Genomic DNA, 21,875 nt, shown 5'->3' on the forward strand with positions numbered 1-21,875 from the left:
ACGCACGCACATACACACACACAAAGTCTTCAAAATTAGAAAAGATGTCGAATTTCTTTTCTCTAATTCCATCTGTTCTCCCAGTGTGTTTTTATTTTATCTGCCGTTTCAACCCACCAGAGTATCATATCTTATGGATGAACAAACACTGGGCTGCAGCCTGTTAATGTGTTCTTTTTGATTTTTCAGCACTTTCATTTGGACCCTTGGATGCCCATTGGAACAAATGCTTGAGAACTGCAAGTAATCTTCAGATGGTAGCATAACTATAAGGCCTGTCCTCTGTGTGGGGAGGAGATCACCCATGTGCTGTGGAAATGAACGGGGAGCAGCAGACTGATGCAGGTATTGGTTTTGCTGAGCAGAATCCATTCTTCAGAGTGCAGAATTCTATTACTTACCTGGATTACGTTGTCTGGCTTATCTACTACTAAATGGGAAGCTCTTTGAAGACATGAGTTGTCTTTTTTGTACCTGGCAGAGGACCTGGCACTCAGGAATACTCAGCATGTTTGCTGAAAAAGTAAATAACTTCTATGAGCAGACTTTGTTAAAAAAAAAAAAAAAGTTAATTTATTTTGAATTATCAGTTCATAGGAGCTTGCAAAGATATTGACAGTCCTCATGTACCCTTCACCCGGTTTTTACTGTGTAGCATCTCATTTAAGTATATAGTACAATATAAAAGCTAGGAAATTGACATGTGTATAAAATATATGTAGTTCTCTGTCATTTTATCATGTGTAGATTCCTCTAACCACCACCTCAGTCCAGATACAGAGCTATTCCATCACCACACACAGCTCCTTTGCACTGCCCCTTCATAGTTACACCTACTTCTCTTCCCCAGCATCCCCTAACCCCAGGCAACTGTTAATCTATTCTTCATCTCTGTAATTCTGTGATTTCCAGAACCACACGGTATGTGACTTTTTGAAATTGGCTTTTTTCACTCAAAATAATGCCTGTGAGGTCCATCCAAATTCTTGGCTATATCAGTCAGTACTCTGTTCCCTTTTATTGCTCGGTAGTATTCCGTGGATGTACTGCAGTTTGGTTAACCATTCATCTGTTGCAGTACATTTTGGTTGCTTCCAGTTTTGGGCTTTTATGAATAAAGCTGCTATGAACAATTGTATACATAAAATTTCATATTTCTGGGATAAATGCCCAGGAGCACAACTACTTTCCATAGTGGCTGTACCATTATACATTCTTACCAGCAATGCATGAGATCTGATTTCTTCACATCCTCACAGCCATTTGGTATTGTCACTATTTTTATTCAAGTTATGATGATAGATGTGAACGATAACTCATCCTGGTCGTAATTTGCATTCCCCTAATGGCTAGTGATGTTGCGCAGATGCTTACTTGCCATCCCTATATCCTCTTCAGTACCATGTCTTTGTATTTTCGGCTCATTTATTAATCATATTGTTTGTTTGCTTTTTACATGAATTTTTTTTAGCTATTGAGGTTTCTTAAAAACATCTTTGAGGTACTTTTCTCTCTTTTTTTTTTTGAGGTATAATTCATATACTATAAAATTCACCCTTTGAGAGTACACAATTCACTGGTTTTTAGTATATTCAGAAAGTTGTGTCACCAGCACTACTACCCAGTTCCAGAACATTTTCGTCACTCCTCAGAAGAAACCATTAGCAGTCATTTCTTGCTTAATCTGGCCTCTGGCAACCATGCCTACTTTTTGTCTATAAATTTACCTGTTCTTACTTTCTTTTTATTAATGTTTGCATGGTATATCCTTTATCATCCTTTCACTTTCAACCTGTGTAAATCATTATATTTAGAGTAAGTTTCTTGTAACAGCATGTAGTCATTATATTTTTTTTTCAGTCTTGTAACTGGTGTAAACCATTTACACTTAATGTAATTATTGATATATTAGGTCTCATGTCTGCCATTTGTTCATTTGTTTTCTCTTTTTTTTTTGTTCCTCTCTTTTCCTGCCTTCCTGTGGGTTACTTGAACTTTTTTTTAGAATTTCATTTTGATTTGTCTTTATACACTGTTCTTGAGTGTATCACTTTGTATAGCTTTTTAGTGGTTGCTCTAGGTGTTACATTATATATAGCTAACTTATACTCCACTGGTGTTATCATTTTGTTAGTTTGTGTGAAGTGTAGAAACTTTACTTTTATATCTCTTTACCTACTCTTATTTATAATAAACTTGTCTTAAATGTTCCTCTACATGTTTTGAGAACCACATCAGATATTGTTAAAAGTTTTGCTTCAACTGTTAAATATAATGTAGAAAATTCAAGAGGAGAAGGAAAATGTATTATGTTTTCCAGTATTTTTAATCTTTTCATTGTTCTTTATTCCTTCCTAATTTTCCAGGATTCCTTCTTCTATCATTTCATTTCTGTTTATAACGTTTCCTTTAGCCATTTTTTTTTTAGGGTAGGTCTGTTGGTGATAAAATTTATTAGTTTCCCTTCATCTGAGAATATCTTAATTTTGCCACTCATTATTGAAGGATTTTCTTGCTGAATGTAGAATTCTGAGTTGAAAGTTCTTTTCTTCATCTCTTGAAAAATATTGTGCCTTCCAGCCTCCCTTTCTGATGAAAAATTTGCTGTCATTGGAATTCTGTCTGCTGCCACTCTCCTTAAGAGAGGTATTGTTTCTCTTGCTGCTTTCAAGATTTTTTGTCTTTAGTTTTCAGCAGTTTGACTCTGTGTATCTGTGCACAGATTTCCTTGGGTTTTTCTTGTTCGGAGTTTTCTCAGCTTCTTAAAACTATAGGCTTATGTCTTTTGACAAATTTGGAACATTTTCAGCCATTATTTCTTCTAGGACTTTTTCTGCCCTGTTCTCTTTCTTTTCTTTTGGGACTCTGAAGACGCTTTTGTTAAGTCTTTTGTTATGGTCACACAGCTTTGGGAAGCTCTTTTCATTTTTTTCTCTCTTCTGTTTAAATTGGGTGTTTTCTATTGCTCTTTAATTTTAGTGTTTCTTTCCTCTGTCCTCCCCATTCTGCTGTAGAGCTCATCGATGGAGGAGATTGTTTTGTTTTGTTCTTTGGTTATTGTATTTTCAGTGCTAAAATTTCTGTTTTGAGCTAGGGAGGAATGAAAGATTGGAATAGCTCCAACTTAAAGTACCACAATCCCACTATTCTAACAGAGGTTCAATAAATTGTCTTGAGTAGTCTGTTCTGTGCCTTCAGTTAATTTCAGAAATTTGAAATGGTCGATTTTCATTGTTTAGCCAGTATTTTTGCTGCTTTTCTGGAAGAGTGGGTTCACTGAGGTACTCACTCTGCTATTTAGGTAGTTGATTTGTTTTCTTTTGTTTTGAGTGTTATTATTAACTCATATGGTATATACATTACATATATAATATATATTATATATGAATTTGAATCCATTGCTGTCATCATTCATTTGATGATCAGATTGCTCCATTCTACAGCAATGAGAGTTCTTTCAAATTGGTTCCTGTGTTCTTTGGATGTGATGTCATATATCTTTGATAGTTCTAGTCCTTGCTTTCTGACATAGTAAGATTTCAAGGTACCTCTTGTACATTTCCTGCCCCAAGCTTGCAATTTGCCGTTTCTCTGAGGAACTTTTTTTTTTCTTACGTGGATATGATATTTATAGTCTACGATCCAGGTGCTGGGGTGCTCATTGCTAGCAGATTGCCATTTCTTCTAGGTCTTATCCATAGACATAGCTAGAAAATACGTCTTCTGAAGAGAAAAGAAAATCAGATGGCTTCATCTGATATTTACAATTTTGATTTAAAATTACAGGATTTTTATTTCTTTGATTTTATATTCGTGTCTCTTTTCTTTTGGAAATGTGTTGTTTTGTAATGTCTTTAGTATCATCACTTGTTTGTTTTTATCCTATAATAGTCATATAATTTTTTCACAGTAACAATACCAACATTCCAAATATCAGTAGGATAATAGTGTACAGTTTAAGATTTCTTTATGGTTTTGCCTTTAACTATATTCTACTTGGGTTTGCAGTCAAAATTTTGTATTTTATTTATTCTTTTTTTATTTTTTTTAATTGGAATATAATTGCATTACACTCTTGTACCAGTTTTTGAGGTACACCAAGTTCAATCATCTGTATTTATATGCATATCCCCGTATTCCCTCCCTCCCTCAACTCCCCCCCACCCTCCGCGTCCCAGTCCTCTAAGGCATCATCCATCCTCAAGTTGAACTCCCTTTGTTATACAGCAGCTTCCCACTGGCTATCTGTTTTACAGTTGGTAGTATATATATGTCTATGCTACTCTCTCACTTCGTCTCAGCTTCCCCTTCACCCCCCGCCCCCACCAAACCTCGAGTTCTCCAGTCCATTCTCTGCATCTGCATCCTTATTCTTGTCTTGTTACTGAGTTCATCAGTACCATTTTTAGATTCCGTATATATGAGTTAGCCTACAATATTTGTCTTTCTCTTTCTGACTTACTTCGCTCTGTATGACAGACTCTAGGTCTCTCCACCTCATTACATATAGCTTCATCTCATTCCTTTTTATAGCTGAGTAATATTCCATTGTATATATATGCCACATCTTCTTTATCCATTCATTTGTTGATGGGCATTTAGGTTGCTTCCATGTCCTGGCTATTGTAAATAGTGCTGCAATAAACATTATGGTACATGTTTCTTTTAGGATTATGGTTTTCTTTGGGTATATGCCCAGTAGTGGGATTACTGGATCATATGGTAGTTCTATTTTTAGTTTTTTAAGGAAGCTCCAAACTGTTTTCCATAGTGGCTGTACCAACTTACATTCCCACCAACAGTGCAGGAGAGTTCCCTTTTCTCCACACCCTCTCCAACATTTGTTGTTTCCAGATTTTGTGATGATGGCCATTCTGATCGGTGTGAGGTGATACACCATTGTGGCTTTGACTTGCATTTCTCTGATGATTAGTGATGTTGAACATCTTTTCATGTGTTTGTTGGCCATCTGTATGTCTTCTTTGGAGAAATGTCTATTTAGGTCTTCCGCCCATTTGTGGACTGGGTTATTTGCTTTTTTGGTATTAAGCTGCATGAGCTGCTTGTATATTTTGGAGGTTAATCCTTTGTCCGTTGTTTCATAGGCAACTGTTTTTTCCCATTCTGAGGGTTGCCTTCAAAATTTTGTATTTTAATAATTACTTAAAGAGATCCTGTTTTCTTTGCAGTTTTGCCACTAATAGGCATATTTAAGTTCATTTTCAGTTTTTAGAATTTTTAATTTATGTTTCTAAATTGTGTAAAGTATATACATAAAAGTCAAAATTATATAACAACATTCCCACTTTCAACCTGATACTAGTCCTCCTTTTTATTCCTCACCATATATATAACAAGTTTTATGACTTTTTATTCTGTTTTTCATGTTTTAAAATGTAAAAAGATATGTGTGAACATTTACGTATATTTGCATATCTCTCTCACCTTATACAAAAACTAGAGCTACAATAAAAACTGCTCTGTGTTTTGCTGTTTCGCTTAATATGTACTGAAGATTATTCTACATCAGTATATGGAAATCGTCTTCATTCTTTTTTTTAGCTGTATAGTACTGGATGTATATACCATATTTTATTCACCCAGTTCCTTATTGATGGACATTTGGGTTGTTTCCAGTCTTGGTATGACATATAGTAGTGCAATGAATAGCTTTGTACATATGTCTTTTTGTATTTTTGCCAGTATATCTTTGGGATAGATTCCCAGAAGTGGGATTGCTGGATCAAAAGGTAAATACATATGTAATTTTGCTAGATATTGCCAAGTTCTTTCACTGGGGTTGTGTCGTTATGCTTTACCTGCTTAATTACCTGCCTCTCCATGGAATATGTTGTCAAACTTTGGAATTTTTTCCAATCTGATATCTCAGTGTAGTTTTCATTTGCATTTTTAAAAAGATGAATAAATTTGCACATTTTTCCATATGTTTAAGGATTATTTGCATTTTTTAAAAATAAATTCTCTTTTCATATATTTTGCTCATTTTTCTATCAGATCATTAGTCTTGCTTCTTCTCAGTTTTTAGGTAGTTTTTGATGTATTAGGGATTTCAGTCCTTTAATTCATTGCTTTTATTGTTGCTGTTGTTTATTTTTAAATTAGCATGCTGTTTGAGGCACTAGGGTTCTCGCCAAGGACCATGAATGTGAATGTCCAGTTTTAGTGATGGAAGTTGACTTTCTACTGGCTCATACTTCCATGATGCTCCCAATAAAGTCTTTGTTGGTTTGTTGTATTTCTAGGGAAAATTTTCAGATACATAGAAATGAGTGGAAAACAATAGGAGAAATACCTACATGCCTACCACGTAGAATTTAAAAATTAATTAATAAAATAACATTGTCCAATATTTGTTTTCATTTTTAAAATCGTGGTGAAGTTTCCTTAACATGAACTTTGCCACTTTAACCATTTTTAAGTGTACTGTTTAATGGCATTAAGTACATTCACATTGTTGTGCAGCCAGTACCACCATCCATCTCCAAAACTTTTTCATCTTCTCATACTGAAACTCTGTACCCATTTCCCTCTCCCCTCAGTCATTGGAAACTACCATTCTTCTTTCTGTCTCTATGAATTTGAATACTCTAACTGCCTCAAGTAAGTGGACTCATAGAATATTTGACCTTTTGTGGTTGACATTTCATTTAGTGCAGTATTCTCATGGTTCATCCACATTGTAGCCTGTGTCAGAATTTCCTTTCTTTTTGTGACTGAATAATATTTTATTGTATACATATACCACATTTTGTTTATCCATTCATCTATTGATGGACATCTGGGTCAGTTACTTCTACCTTTTGGCTATTGTGAATATTGCTGCTATAAACATTCATGTACAGATATCTGTTTCAGTCCCTGCTATCAGTTCTTTGGGTATATACTGAGAAGTGGAATTGCTGGATCATATGGTGATTATAGTTTTAATTTTTTGAGGAACCACCAAAAATTTTTCCACAGTGGCTGTACCATTTTATATTCCGAGATCAGCAGTGCACAAAGATTCCAGTTTCTCACATCCTTGCCAACACTCATTTTCTGCTTTTTTGATAATAGCCATCCTAATGAGTCTGAGGTGTATCTCATTGTGGTCTTGATCTGCATTTCCCTAATGATGTTGAACATGTTTTCATGTGTTACTTCATTTTTTTAAAAAAGTAAAACATAATACAGTTTAAGGCTCTTTTCTACTTCTAATCTGTTTTTCTTCCCTCCATCCCCAAAGATAGTACTGTTAAAGTTGATGTATATTCTTCCATCCTTGTTTTTATACTGTTACTGATATGCATGTATTTATAAACATTATATTGCAGAGTTTTATTTTGAAGCCTAAATTGTATCTTGTGCATTTCATCCTGTACCTGCCGTTTTTACTTGATGTGATTTTTTTTTGAGATTTATATATGTCAGTATAGTTCATTCATCTCAGCTGCTATATATAGTAGTACTCCATTGTAGGATTGCCATAATATATCTATTCTCCTACTGATTGCTTCTGTCTGTTGCTATTAGAAACAGTGCCGTGGTGAGCGTCCTTGTATTTGCCTCCTTGTGTTTGTGTGAAGCTCAAGGGTATACTCATTCAACAACTGTTTATCACAAACTTACTAGTGCTAGGCATCCTTTGGGGCAGTGGGGATCGTCAGTGAATAAAAAACCCTGCTCTTAGGGAGTTTATGTGAATTGGGATTATTGGATTCCAGTGGCGTATTTGAATCTTTGCTCACTCAACAAAAATGTATTGAGTCTCTGCTCTGACAGAGATGTAGGAGTGACCAAAACAAAGCTCCTGTCTTCATAGAGTTTATTATCTAGTGGGGAATATAAAAAGAGCTATGGCATACTTTCAGGTCAGATTGAGTGCCATGCAGATACTGAAAGCAGGGGGTTTCTACCTTGGATGCACACTGGTGGAGGGCCTTTCTGGTGGAAGGCCTTTCTGGAGAGGTGTTTGAGTAGAGGCTTGAATGAAGTAAAGCTGTGAATGACACAGGGGGATGCGTCTAAGCTGAGGAAATAAGAAATGCAGAGACTTTGAGGAAAGACCATGTTTAGAGAGGAGTGGCAAGAAACTCAGTGTCCCTCGAGTGTGGTGAGCAAACAAGAGGCTGGTTGGGGATGCAGTGGCAGGGTCAGGAACTAGGGGTCTGATCACATAGGGCCTTTGCAGTCTCCCAAAGATTTTAGATTTTATTATGTGATTAAAAGATGAAAGATATTGTTGTTAGACCTTGCACTTAGAGAGGTAGCAGTAGAAATGGGGGAGGTGACTAGATTTGGGATATTTTTAAAGGTAGTACCTATAGAATTTTCTGATGGATTGGATGTGAGATGTGAAAGAAAGGGAAGAAAGTAAGGATAACTCCACAGTTTTTGGATTGAGTCAAAATATCAACCAGTGGTATCTTTTACTCAGTTGGAGTCTAAGGAAGAATAGATTGAAAATTTAAGTCAGAAATGCCTATTAAGGATCTCAAATATTTGGCATTAGATACTAAATTACAGTCCAAAGTGAGTATAATAGTTATACTCTCACCAGCTTTATATGATCCATTTAAGTGAATCCCAAGCAGATCCCAGCAAGAGACAGCATGTCCCACTCTATAGTGATGAGATTCACTGACAATCAGTATGCTAAGGGAAGCTGCTATTAAAAAAGATCACTTATTTTGTGTGTAAAGTCAATTAACTTGTGAAGTAAATTGTAAGTTAGGTTTACTAAGTCTATGTTTTTATAGCTTTTTTTTTAATTGGGTCTTACCTGTTTTTGTGTTGTTTTGTTTTTAATTCCAGATGCTGGATCTGGAGTGGAAGAAGTGGAATTAAGCTGGGAAGACTATCTAGAAGAGACAGGGGCCACAGCAGTTCCCTACGGGTCTTTTAAACATGTGAGTGGTAACTGTATTGCTTGACTGGCTGTACCTCTTTTCTTTGACTCACTGCACCTATCATTAGAGAGTTTAGAGTTGTTTTAAGGTAGAATACTTGAAATAATTTGAATGCTTTTTCTTATTCACTCCTCTTGTCACTTTCATTAAGAAAATTTGACATATTCTAAAACCCTTTTTGGTTTTGTGTATTTTTTGCCACTTGATGCAAACTTGTCTTTTTGACCAGTCATGAATATTCCATTATTTTGTCAAAAAAAAAAAAAAACACAACAAAAAAACACACCTCTTAAATTGAAGAAAATGATTTGTAGTCTGGTACAGGCAGACCTTGGAGACGTTGCGGGTTCAGTTCCAGTCCATCACAGTAAACCGAGTATTGCAGTAAAGCGCAAGTCACACTAATTTGTTGGTTTCCCAGTACATGTAAAAGTATGTTTGCACTATAGTGTCTTCTGTTAAGTGTGCAATAGCATTATGTCTAAAAAAAAGTACATGCCTTAATTTAAAAATAATTTATTGCTTAAAATTGCTCGTCATCATCTGAGCCTTTAAGCAGTTGTAGTCTTTTTGCTGGTGAAAGGTGTTACCTCAAGGGTGGTGGCTGCTGACTGATCAGGGTGGTGGTTGCTGAAGGCTGGAGTGGCTGTGGCGATTTCTTAAAATAAGACAGCAGTGAAGTTTGCACCATGGATTGACTCTTCTTTTTACAAATGATTTCTCTACAGGTGCAATGCTGTTTCATTGCCTTTTGTCCATAGTAGAAGTTCTTTCAAAATTGGAGTCAGTTCTCTCAAGCCCTGCTACTGCTTTATCAACTGAGCTTATATAACATTCTATATCCTTTGTTGTCATTTCAACACTCGTCACAGCATCTTCACTAGGAGTAGATTCCATCTCAAGAAAGCTCATCCATAAGAAGAAACTCCTGGGACTTCTCTGGCGGTCCAGTGGTTAGGACTCCTCACTGCCAATGCAGAGGGAGTGGGTTCGACCCCTGGTTGGGGAACTAAGATCCCATATGCCACACGGTGTTGCCAAAAGATTTTTTTTAAAAAAGAGGAAACTCCTTCTCTGTTCAGGTTTCATTATGAGATTGCACCAATTCAGTCATACCTTCAGGCTTCACTTCTAGTTCTAGTTTTCTTGCTGTTCCACCCCATTGGCAGTTACTTCCTCCAGTGAAGTCCTGAACCCCTCAAAGTCATCCATGAGGGTTGGAATCAGCTTCTTCCAAACACCTGTTAATGTTAATTTTGACCTCTTCCTCTTCTTCATGGATCACAAATGTAAGTAAAGGCATCTAGAATGGTGAATCCTTTCCAGAAGGCTTTCAGTTGTTAGATTCATCAGAGGAATCAGTCTACGGCAGGTGTAGCTTCATTAAATGTATTTTTTAAGTAGTCAGACTTGGAGGTTGAAATGACTTCTTGATCCATAGGCTGCAGAATGGATGTTGTGTTTGCAGGCATGAAAACGTCATTAATCTTGTACATTTCTGTCAGAGCTCTTAGGTGCAGTGTCAATTAGCAGTAATATTTTGAGACAAATCTTTTTTTCTAAGCAGTAGGTCTCAGCAGTGGGCTTAAAATATGCAGTAAACCATGTTGTAAACAGATATGCGGTCATCCAGGCTTTGTTTTTCCATTAATAGATCACAGGCGGGATAGAGTTAGCATAAATCTTAAGGGCGCTAGAGTTTTTTAATGGCAAATGAGCATTGGCTTCACGTTCAGCTCACCAGCTGCATTAGCCCCTAACAAGAGTCAGCTTGTCCTTCGAAGCTTTGAAGGCAAGCGTTGACTTCTCTTCTCTAGCTATGGATGTCCTAGATGGCATTTTCTTCCAAGGTAAGGCTGTTTCAACTACATTGAAAATCTGTTGTTTAGTGTAGCCACCTCCATCAATTATCCTGGCTAGATCTTCTGGATAACTTGCTGCAGCTTCTATATTAGCACTTGCTGCTTCACCTTGCACTTCTGTGTTACAGAAACATCCTTTTTCCTTCACTCTCATGAACCAGGCTCTGGTAGCTTTCACACTTTTCTTCTGCAGCTTCCTCTCTCAGCCTTAATAAAATTGATGAGAGTTAGGGCTTTGCTGTGTATTAGGACTTGGCCTAACCATAAACCTGAATCAGTATATGGTGAACGGTTGCAAAATATAGTAAAAATCAAGCATGGATAGGAAGATGTTGACAAGAGATGGCTATGACTAGCAGGTCATGGGCAAAGCTGGTAGAACTCGGAACTCTAGAGCAGTAGGAATGGATATCCAAGCCACTGGCAAGAGTTTTACAGGACCAAGTTTGGCAGGAAGGAAGGAGAGAAGACAGGACTGAAGAAGGAATTAGAGGTAAACCACATTGCAAAGAGGAAGAGTGTAAGATAGTGAAAAAGCCTTCCTCATGGTGCGTGTCTGGTGGAGAGAACAGCACCCACTATGGGAAAGGCACTAAGCTTTACCTGGGTCTTCTAGAACAAAAGCTTCAAACTGCTAGAGGAAGGGATGGAGGTGGGAGAGGGGTAGGAATATGTGCTGGAGCATTAGAAGTTGCCTACGGTTGGGGGGCGGTTAGAACCACTGAGAAGTTTCCACCCCCAAGACCCAGGGACACAGAATCTCACTAAGACTGAGGCAGAATCTAAAACTGAGGCTGAATCTCAGAGAATGCTTGTCCCCCACTACCAAGTTAGAAGATTGTGGGTGACAGAGGTCTGTTTGTGGGGGAGAGGCAAGAGTGTGGAGAGAGAGAGAGAGAGAAAGAAAGAGTCACAAAGAGAAGTGTAGTTCCAAAAGAGGTGTAGTCACAAAGAGAAGACCTAAATGTGAGGGTGGAGCAGCTAACATTGGGGGAAAAAACCCTATGGCAAGTGAGCCTACAGCATAAATACCAGACAGTGCTAGTGGAATTTGAAGCCTGTGGTACACTGTGAATAACCGTTAGCAACAATAAAACCCAAACCCAGCTCTAATCCTAATCTTCTTTCTTGAATTTAAGACCTAAGAAGAAACATGCTCATTTCCAGGCGTAAGTACTGTATGTTTCAATCTTGACTGTTCTACACAGGATGTCTGACTTTCAACCAAAATCATGGGAGACACACAAGAAGGAAGAGAAAAACAGCAAACTGTCAAGAGACGAAGCATTCAATAGAACCAGACTTGTATGACACAGATGCTTAAACTATTAGAGAATTTTAAATAAGTATGATTGATATGTTAAAGTCTCTAGCAGAATAGGTGGACAACATCCATAAACAGAAAAGGAATTTTAGCAGAGATAGAAACTATTAGAGTCTAATAGAAATGAAAAACATGGTAACAGAGATAATGAATGCCTTTGACAGGCTTATCAGTTGACACAGATGAGGAAGCAATCAGTATACTTGTATATTTGAGGGTAAGTCAGTAGAAATTGTCCAGACTAAAATATAAAGATAAAAAAGTGATAAAAACCCCCCAAAAACAGACTAGAACACCCAACAGCTGTGGACAATGTTTAAAAAAAAAAAGTATAATTTGTGTGTGATTGGAATCTCAGAAAGAGAAAGGAGCAGAGGTGAGGAAGAGATACTTGAAGGGATGCTGGCAGACAGTTTCCAAAGGAAACAAAGATACTACACCACAGATCAAAGAGGCTCAGGCAATGCAAAACAGGATCATTAATAACAACAAAATGCATCCAGACACATCATATTCAGACTGCTGAAATCCAAAGGGAAGGAGATAATCTTAAAGGCAACAGAGGGAAAAAAAATCACATTACATATAGAGGAACAAATATAAGAATTGTAGTGAAATTTTGGGGGGAAACTATCTGAACCAGAACACAGTGGAGTAGGATCTTTAAAGTGTTGAAAGAAATGAACCTATCAACCCAGAGTTCTATGTTCAGCAGAAATTTTCTCTAAAAGTAAAGGAGAAATATAGACCTTTTCAGGAAAACAAAAATTAAGAGGTTTCATTATCTACAAAAAAGTATTAGGACGTTCTTAAGGCAGAAGGAATTTGAAATAAGACAGAAACTTAGATCTACACAAAGAAATAAGGAACAATAGAAATGGCATACATGTAACTAGATATAAAGTTCATTGTTTTCCTTATTTTTAATGTCTCTGAAAGGTATCAGTTTGAAACAAAAAAATGGTAGCAATATATTGTGTGTTTATAGCGTATGTAACTACAGTAGCACAAAGGATGGGAGGGAGGATTTGGCAGTATATGGCTGTAAGTTCTTTGTGTAATACCTGAAGTGGTATAGTGTTATTTGTAAGTAGACTGCAATTAATTAAAGATGCATATTGAAAACCCTTCCATTTTAAAGGCTTTTTAAAAAAATTGTGTCCTTAATGTTGTACAACCACTAACATTCTCCATTTCCAGAACTTTTTCATCATCTCAAACAGAAACCCTGTATTCAAGGTTTCTCCCCTGGTGGCTCCTCCTATTCTCCTCCCCCAGTTCCTAGTAACCTCTGATACACTTTCTGTCTCTGTGAACTTGCCTATTGCACATAAATGAAATCATACAATATGTGTCCTTTTGTGTTGGCTTATTTAATTTAGCACATCATTATACTCTTAAAACTTTTTTAGTGGTTTCCTTTGTTTTTGCGATATACATTTACAACTAATCCAAGTTCTCTTTCAAGTAACACCATACAATTTCATGGATAGTGCCAGTACCTAATAGCAGCATATTCCCAATTACTCCCTCCCAGCCCTTATAACATTGTTGTCCTTCATTCCACTTATGCATAAGCTATAATCACCAAATAATTTGTTGCTATTATTAGTTTGAACAGTTATCTGTTAGATATATTAAGAATAAGAAAAATTAAAGATTTTTATCTTCGTTTATTCTTTTATATGTTTATTATATGCTTATTCATTTATTCTATTGCTCTTCCTTTATGTATATCTAGTTTCTGACCCATATAACTTTCCCTCTTTGTAAAGAATGAATGAATGAATGAATGAATGAATGAATGAATTTCCCCTGCTGTGCCACATGGCTTGTGGGATCTTAGTTCCCCGACCAGGGATTGAACCCGGGCCCTTGGCAGTGAAAGCGTGGAGTCCTAACCATTGGGCTGCCATGGAATTTTCTGAAGAATTTATATTAATATTTCTTGCAACAAATATTACTGGCAACAAAGTTCCTCAATTTTTGTTTGAGAAAAGTCTTTGTTAATTTTGCTGAATGCAGAATTCTAAGTTGGTGTCTTTTTCTGTAAGTAATTTAAATATTTCACTCTGCTATTTTCTTACTTGTATGTATTCTGAAGAGGAGTCTGATGTAATTTTTATCCTTGCTTCTCTATAGGTAAGGTATTTTTTTCCCCCTCTGTCTTCTTTCAAGAGTATTTTCTTTGTTTTTCTGCAGTTTGAATATCTTATGCCTAGGTATAGATTTTTTTGGGTATTTATACTGTTTGGTATTCTTTGGACTTCTTGGATCTGTGGTTTGGTATTATTAATTTTGAGAAATTCTCAGTCATTATTGCTTCAAATATTTCTTCTTTCTTTCTTCTCCTTCCAATATTTGCAATATACATGTCACACTTTTTATGATCATCCCACAGTTCTTTGATATTCTTTTCCAGCTTTTTCATCCTTTTTTCTCTTTGCTTTTCAGTTTTGAAAGTTTCTCTTGACTTTTTTTTCTAGCTCACAGATTCTTTTCTTGGCTGAGCCCAGTCTTGTTGTTGAGCCCATTAAGGAATTCTTCATTTTTGTTAGAGTATTTTTGGTGTCAACCATTTCATTTTGATTTTTCCTCGGAATTTCTGTCTCTCTTCTTGCGTTATCCATCTGCCCACTCTTTTCGTTTAGAGCCCTTCTCATATTAATCAGTTGTTTTAAATTCCTGGTATGATACATCTCTGCCATATCTGAGCCTGGTTCTAATGTCTGCTCTGTCTCTTCGGACTGTGTGTTTTGTCTTTTAGTAGCTCTGTAAGTTTTTGTTGAAAGCTGGACATAATATACTGAGTAAAAGGAATCAAAATAAATGGGTGTTTAGTGTTTTATGTTTATCTGGAGAGGAGTTAAGCTGATTTTACTGTCTGTTGTAGCTGTAGGTGTCAGAGGCTAAAATTTACTTTGGTGTCATTTATTTTGCCTCCCCTGTTTTACTGGAGCCCTCTTGACATGGTGGTAAGGTGTGAGGAGAGCAAAAGCATTCTCTAGTCCTGTGAGTTGGTCTTAGTGTTTTTTAGTGAGCCTGAGTTGTGCGTATCCTTTCCTCTCTTTTGGAGACTAGAGGGGGCTGGAGTTGGGTATTTCCCTTACCTTAGATCAGGAAGGTGGTTAGGACCTAGTAGAATAGTTTTTCTTGAGGGTTAGTCTTGCTAAGAAGAACAGAATACAATGCTGCTTTCCTCATCTCTCCGCCAGAGGTATGAGGAAATTTTTCTCTGATCTTTATTGTGAAAACCTGATAGGACTCCTGTGGGGGGTAAACTTACAAAAATGTGCAGACCCCTCTAAGACTGAGTTCCCATGGAATTTTTACTTCTCAGTCTTGGCCATACTGAGTCTCTAGCAATTCATTAACTACAGTTTGAGTTCTCCTACCCTGGTTCTAGTCCTGCAGAGGTTTCTGCTCTTGGGCTTCTGCTCTGTCTAGTGTGTTGTAATTCTCTGTATCTGTCTGTCTCCAATTTTGAGTGCAGCATTTTTGCCTGCTGACCTCAGTTCTCTGCTGGATCTAAGAAGAGTTGTTGCTTTTTAGTTTGTTCAGGTTTTTTTTTTCTTCTTCTTGGGAAAGGAGTTCCAGCATCCAAAATCCTTACATGTCAAATTGAAAACCAGAAGTCCTGTATTGTTTTTCTGTTCTCTATTTTATTTATCACCACTCTAATCTTTATTATTTCCTTCCGTATGCTAGCTTTGGGTTTAATTTGCTCTTCTTTTTCTAGTTTCTTAAGTACAGTTAGGTTGTTGATTTAAGATCTTCCCTCTTTTTTAGCGTAGTCATATACAGTTATAAATTTCCCTCTTAGCACTGTTTTTGCTGCCTCTCATAAATTTTGATGTATTTTTGTCATAATTTGTCTCAAAGTATTTTTTAATTTCCTTTGTGATTTCTTCTTTGATCTATTGTCTATTTGAGTGTGTTTAGTGTCCACATATTTGTGTATTTTCTAGTTTTCCTTCTGTTATTAAGTTCCAGTTTTTTTCCATTGTGATCAGAAAAGATACTTTGTATGATTTTGGTTTTTGGCCTGACATTATGGTCTGTCCTGGAGAATGTTTCATGTACATTCAAGAGGAATGTGTATTCTCTTGTTGAGTAGAGTGTTCTCTATATGCCTTTTAGGTCTAGTTGGTTTATAATCTTGTTCAAGTCTTCTGTTTCCTTTCTAGATGATCATTCTATCCCATATTGATTACAGGGTACCAGTTTGTTTAGAGATCAGCACAACCTTGACACAAACCTAATAATATTTCAGGAAAGGAAAATTACAGAGACATGTCACTTATGAAGACTAATGCATAAATAGCTTCATGCAAAATAACATTGAACTAAATGTAGCTTAGTTAAAAAGGATAATACATTAATAACAAGTTGATTTTTCCAGGAATGCAGGATAGCTTAAATGGCTTAACATTTGAATATCAACCAGCACAATTCACCATAGTAGTAGAGTAAAGGAGAAAAATCACATTATCGTCTTAATATAAAAAGGAAATTATTGATAAAATCCCACATCCACTTTTATGATAAAACTCTTAGCAAACTACAGACAGGAATTTCCTTAATTTGATGAAGTGTATCTATGAAAAAATCTATAGCAAACTATATTAATGGTAATATTGTACGTCTTTCTTTTTAATATGGAACAAGACAAAAATCATGCTGGTTAACGTGATTTCTGTTTGATATTGTATTAGAGGATCTAGCCAATACAATAAGGTAAGGAAAACAATTAAAATATGTAAGAATTGGGAAGGAAGGGGAAAAAGTCATTATTTGCAGATGAATAAAATAATTTACAGCTCTATTAAAATTAGTAATTTTAGCAAGATTTTTAGATACAAGGTTGATGTAAAAAATCAGTTATATTTCTAATGCCTATACTACCCAAAGCAATCTACAGATTCAGTGCAATCCCTATCAAATTACCAATGACATTTTTTACAGAACTAGAACAAAAAATCCTAAAATTTGTATGGAGACACAAAAGACTCCAAATAGCCAAAGCAATCTTGAGGGAAAAAAATGGAGCTGAAGGAATCAGACTCCCTGACTTCAGGCTATACTACAAAGCTACAGTAAGCAAGACAGTATGGTACTGGCACAAAAACAGAAATACAGATCAATGGACCAGGATAAAAAGCCCAGAGATAAACTGTGGTCAACTAATCTATGACAAAGGAGGCAAGGATATACAATGGAGAAAAGGCAGCCTCTTCAATAAGTGGTGCTGGGAAAACTGGTCAACTACATGTAAAAGAACGAAATTAGAACACTCCCTAACACCATACACAAAAATAAACTCCAAATGGATTAACGACCTAAATGTAAGGCCAGACACTATATAACTCCTAGAGGAAAACACAGGAAGAACACTCTTCGACATAAATAACAGCAAGATCTTTTTTGATCCACCCCCTAGAGTAATGGAAATAAAAACAAAAATAAATAAGTGGGACCTAATGAAACATCAAAGCTTCTGCACAGCAAAGGAAACTATAAGCAAGACGAAAAGACAACCCTCAGAATGGGAGAAAATATTTGCAAACGAATCAACAGACAAAGGATTAATCTCCAAAATATATAAACAGTTCGTCCAGCTCAATATCAAAAAAACAAACAACCCAATCAAAACATGGGCAGAAGACCTAAGTAAGCATTTCTCCAAAGAAGACATACAGGTGGCCAAGAGGCACATGAAAAGCTGCTCAGCATCACTAATTATCAGAGAAATGCAAATCAAAACTACAATGAGGTACCACTTCACACTGGTTAGAATGGGCATCATCAGAAAATCTACAAACAGTAAATGCTGGAGAGGGTTTGGAGAAAAGGGAACGCTCTTGCACTGTTGGTGGGAATGTAAATTGATACAGCCACTATAGAGACCAGTATGGAGGTTCCTTGAAAAACTAAAAATAGAACTATCATATGACCCAGCAATCCCACTACTGGGCATACACCCAGAGAACACCATAATTCAAAAAGACACATGCATTCCAATGTTCACTGCAGCACTATTTACAACAGCCAGGACATGGAAGCAACCTAAATGTCCATCAACAGATGAATGGATAAAAAAGATGTGCTACATATATACAATGGAATATTACTCAGCTGTAAAAAGGAATGAAACTGGGACATTTGTAGAGACATGGGTGGACCTAGAGACTGTCATACAGAGTGAAGTGAGTCAGAAAGAGAAAAACAAATATCATATATTAACACATATATGCGGAATACAGAAAAATGGTACAGATCAACCGGTTTGCAAGGTAGAAAATAGAGACCCAGATGTAGAGAACAAATATATGGACACCAAGTGGGGAAAGCGGGGAGGGTTGGGGGGGAGTGAATTGGGAGATTGGGATTGCCATATATACATTACTAATAAGAAAAAAAAATCAAATTGTACACTTTAAATATATGCAGTCTATTGTATGTCAGTTGTATCTCAATAAAAGTTCTTAAAGAAAAGAAAAACAAACAAAAAAATCAATTATATTTCTATATACTAGCAGCAACCAGAAATGGAAACTGAAAGATGTGATTTACAATAACATAAAAAACATCAAGTAGCTAGGAAAAATTGTAACAAATATTTGCAAAGAAACATCAAACTTTTATTGATATAAGTTAAAATGAAGGCATATACCTTGTTCATATAATGGAGGACTCACTGTTGTAAAGATGTCAGTTCTCCCCAAATAGATCTGTAGACTTACTGCAACTCAAGTCAGACATCAAGAAAAACATTTAGGTAGAAATTGACAAATTGATTCAAACAAGTAAAACCTGACCCCTACCTAGTACTACACACAGAGATTAACTCAAGGTGGATATTAGTTCTCAATATGAAAGGCTTCTAGAAAATAATATAGTAGTATATCTTATGACCTCTAGGGATAGAGAAAAGTATGTTTAAAAATATAGAAAAACCATTAACTTTTTAAGGGAAAAATATTGATGAATCAGAGTATATTCAAATTAATAACTTATATTCGTCAAACAATACCATCAAGAAAGTGATATTTGTAATACAAATAATTGACAAACTGATATCCAGAATGTTGACTCAAAAATTGGGAGGAAATTCAGGCATTCCCCAGAAGAAGAAATCTAAATGGCTAATAAATATAAAGGTTCTCAACTCTATTAATAATCAGAAAATGCAGATTAAAATCACAGTGAGATAATATAATACATGTTTCAAAATGGTTAAAATGAAAAAGGATGAAAATACAGTAATGTTGGTTAGAATGTTGGAGCAAAAGGATTTCTCATACAATACTGGGAGGGTACATTGGTGCTGCCACTTTGGAAAATAGCTTGGCTGCATCTTTTTATTACAGGATTCCATGTAGGTATGTATCAAATGACATACAAAACTATTCTTATAATCTTGAGAGTATTATTAGTCTTACAAAACTGTGAACTACCCAGAGTGCCTACTACTAGGAGCATTAGAATGGGTAAATTATGGCATATTTGTATAATGGAATACTGTACAGGCATGAAAAGAGATAAAGTACTGTTACATGCAGCAGCACGAATGAATCTCATAAGCGATGTTAGGCAAGAGAAGCCACATACAGAAAAACATTCATACTGCATAATTTTGCTAACATAGTGCTGAAAAACAGGCAGCGTTAACCTAGTGTTATAATTCAGGATAGTGAATACCTTTCAGGAGTACAGTGGGTTATTGATTAGAATGGGGAGGAAGTTTTACACAAAATGCGGACTTTCCCTCTCTGGCCTCTCCTTTCTAGGAGCCCCCTCAATTTCCAGTAGTTGTGTTGGCCACATTAGTTTTCGTGTCTCCATGGTCTCCTCTAATGTGGGGCAGTTCCTCATTCTCTCTCGGTCTTTCATGGCCTGAATGCTTTTGAAGCTCATATCATGTACCAGTTATTTTGTAGAATGTTTCTCAGTTTGGGTTTGGGTTTTCTCATGATTAGCTTGAGTTTATGCATTTGGCAGAAATGACATAGAAATGATGATGGGTTTTTCTGTTATGATATCAAGGGTATATGATATTGATGTTTTAAGACTGGTGATGTTCACTTTGATCAGTTAGTTAAGGTGGTGTCTGCCAGGTTTCTTCACCGTAATGTTACTGTTTTCCCCTTTGCAACCAGTAGGAATTTTGTGGAGAGAACCTTTGAGATTATGCAGGTACCATAGTCGTCACAGTCATTTTAGCGTCCATACCTCTAATTTCAGATCAGGACCACAAAGTTCTTTCTGGTCTTCCCCTCTTCTTTTTAAAATTTTATTCTATTTTATTATTACAATTCTTTTGGCTGTGCCATACAGCATGTGGAATCTTAGTTCACTGACCAGGGGTCGAGCCCATGCTCCCTGCATTGGAAACACAGAGTCTTAACCACTGGACCTCCAGGGAAGTCACATTGCCCTTTTCTTGTTTTTACTTGTTTCTCCCACAGTGAGAAACCTGGCTCTCATTATCTGTAATGTATGTATTTAATTTTAGTACACACATGCAGGAGTTCCAGAATTGCAGACCCCTAATTTTGTGACCATATAATTTATCATCTAAATTAGGACACTTGAGAGAGATGAGGCATTATTAATTATTATTCAAGGATAACAGGTGTAAACAGACTGTTTTAGGGAGACTGGGAAATATGGCTCCCTCTGTATGGTGCATATTTTACTAATTTATTATCAATATAACTTTTTTTTTGTCCTTTACCTTTTCTAGCTTCATAAATTTTCTTTTGAATGATCTAGAAATCACTCTTGAAAACTTAATGTGTTGAAGGTTGTTAAAATGGTGAACATTCAGTGATTTGTATACTTAATAGAAAGCTTATTCTATAATCATAATAGACAGCTTTGGCGGAATACTGAGTTCTCCTAAAGCTCCTTCAGAGTCACATGGCACAGAAGAGCATTGATAGTCCCTGTTTTGTTTGGATCACTCCTGTGAATTAGAATTGGAATTTCTTGGGTTTCCCTTGACAAGATTTTATTGCATTTAGCGCTTCAAAATTGTAAGTCTTAAAGAATGTTGGCCAAAGAAGTATTCATTTGAGGTATTTTTCTGGTGGTTAATAACGTTTCCCTGTTTAGGTGGACGCACGTTTGCAAAACGGATTTGCTCCTGGGATGAAACTGGAGGTGGTTGTAAAAACTGATCCTGAAACCTACTGGGTTGCCACCATCATTACCACCTGTGAGCAGTTGCTCCTCCTCCGCTATGATGGCTACGGGGAGGACCGGAGAGCAGACTTCTGGTGTGACATCAGGAAGGCTGACCTCTACCCCATTGGATGGTGTGAGCAGAATAAGAAGACCCTCGAAGCCCCAGAAGGTAATGCGATACTTCGTATCAGGATGTGATATGGTATTGCTGTAGGAAAATTTGGACTCTACACAGCCTTAAGATTTACATTCTCCCAAGCATATAGGTCTTCCTAACTTCTTTGGGTTAGCATTTTGGACAAGAGTATTTATAAGGAATAATTTACATTTCCCGTAAAAAATTATATTCTGTGCTCCATAAGCCTCAGACTTTTATGACATTCATAGGGAGCATTAGTCACTTATCATCCTGTGGGTCTGTGAGGCTCTCTGAGTTTGAGAGTTGTAGGTCTGGTTGTCTTTGAGTACGTTGAGCAAGATTGAGTCTCTCTGATTTTATTGGCCTCCCTCCTATCACCTACAAACAATCTGGGACCTGTGAACCCTTAAAATAAACCAGCTGAAGCTCCCTTAAAGGAAAGAGCCCTACTG

At 36.4% G+C, this 21,875-nt stretch overlaps 1 protein-coding gene across 7 annotated transcripts in view; it reads left to right on the forward strand.

Annotated features, from left to right (window-relative positions):
- The window catches only part of SFMBT1 (Scm like with four mbt domains 1), a 133,282-nt gene that overhangs the window by 68,423 nt on the left and 42,984 nt on the right, over positions 1-21,875 (forward strand). For 4 of the 7 annotated variants that reach the window (XM_057705558.1, XM_057705557.1, XM_057705559.1 and 1 more), the window contains exons 2-4: positions 190-345; positions 8,815-8,909; positions 21,213-21,453. In XM_057705558.1, the coding sequence (XP_057561541.1) occupies positions 318-345; positions 8,815-8,909; positions 21,213-21,453 (364 nt within the window). In that variant the 5' untranslated portion in view covers positions 190-317. Of the gene's footprint in view, positions 1-189; positions 346-8,814; positions 8,910-21,212; positions 21,454-21,875 lie in introns of those variants that run through there. The other 3 variants (XM_057705560.1, XM_057705561.1, XM_057705562.1) reach the window with 3 other exon arrangements.

This window comes from Hippopotamus amphibius, chromosome 13 (assembly GCF_030028045.1).
Source record: "Hippopotamus amphibius kiboko isolate mHipAmp2 chromosome 13, mHipAmp2.hap2, whole genome shotgun sequence".
NCBI classification, from domain to species: Eukaryota; Metazoa; Chordata; class Mammalia; order Artiodactyla; family Hippopotamidae; genus Hippopotamus; species Hippopotamus amphibius.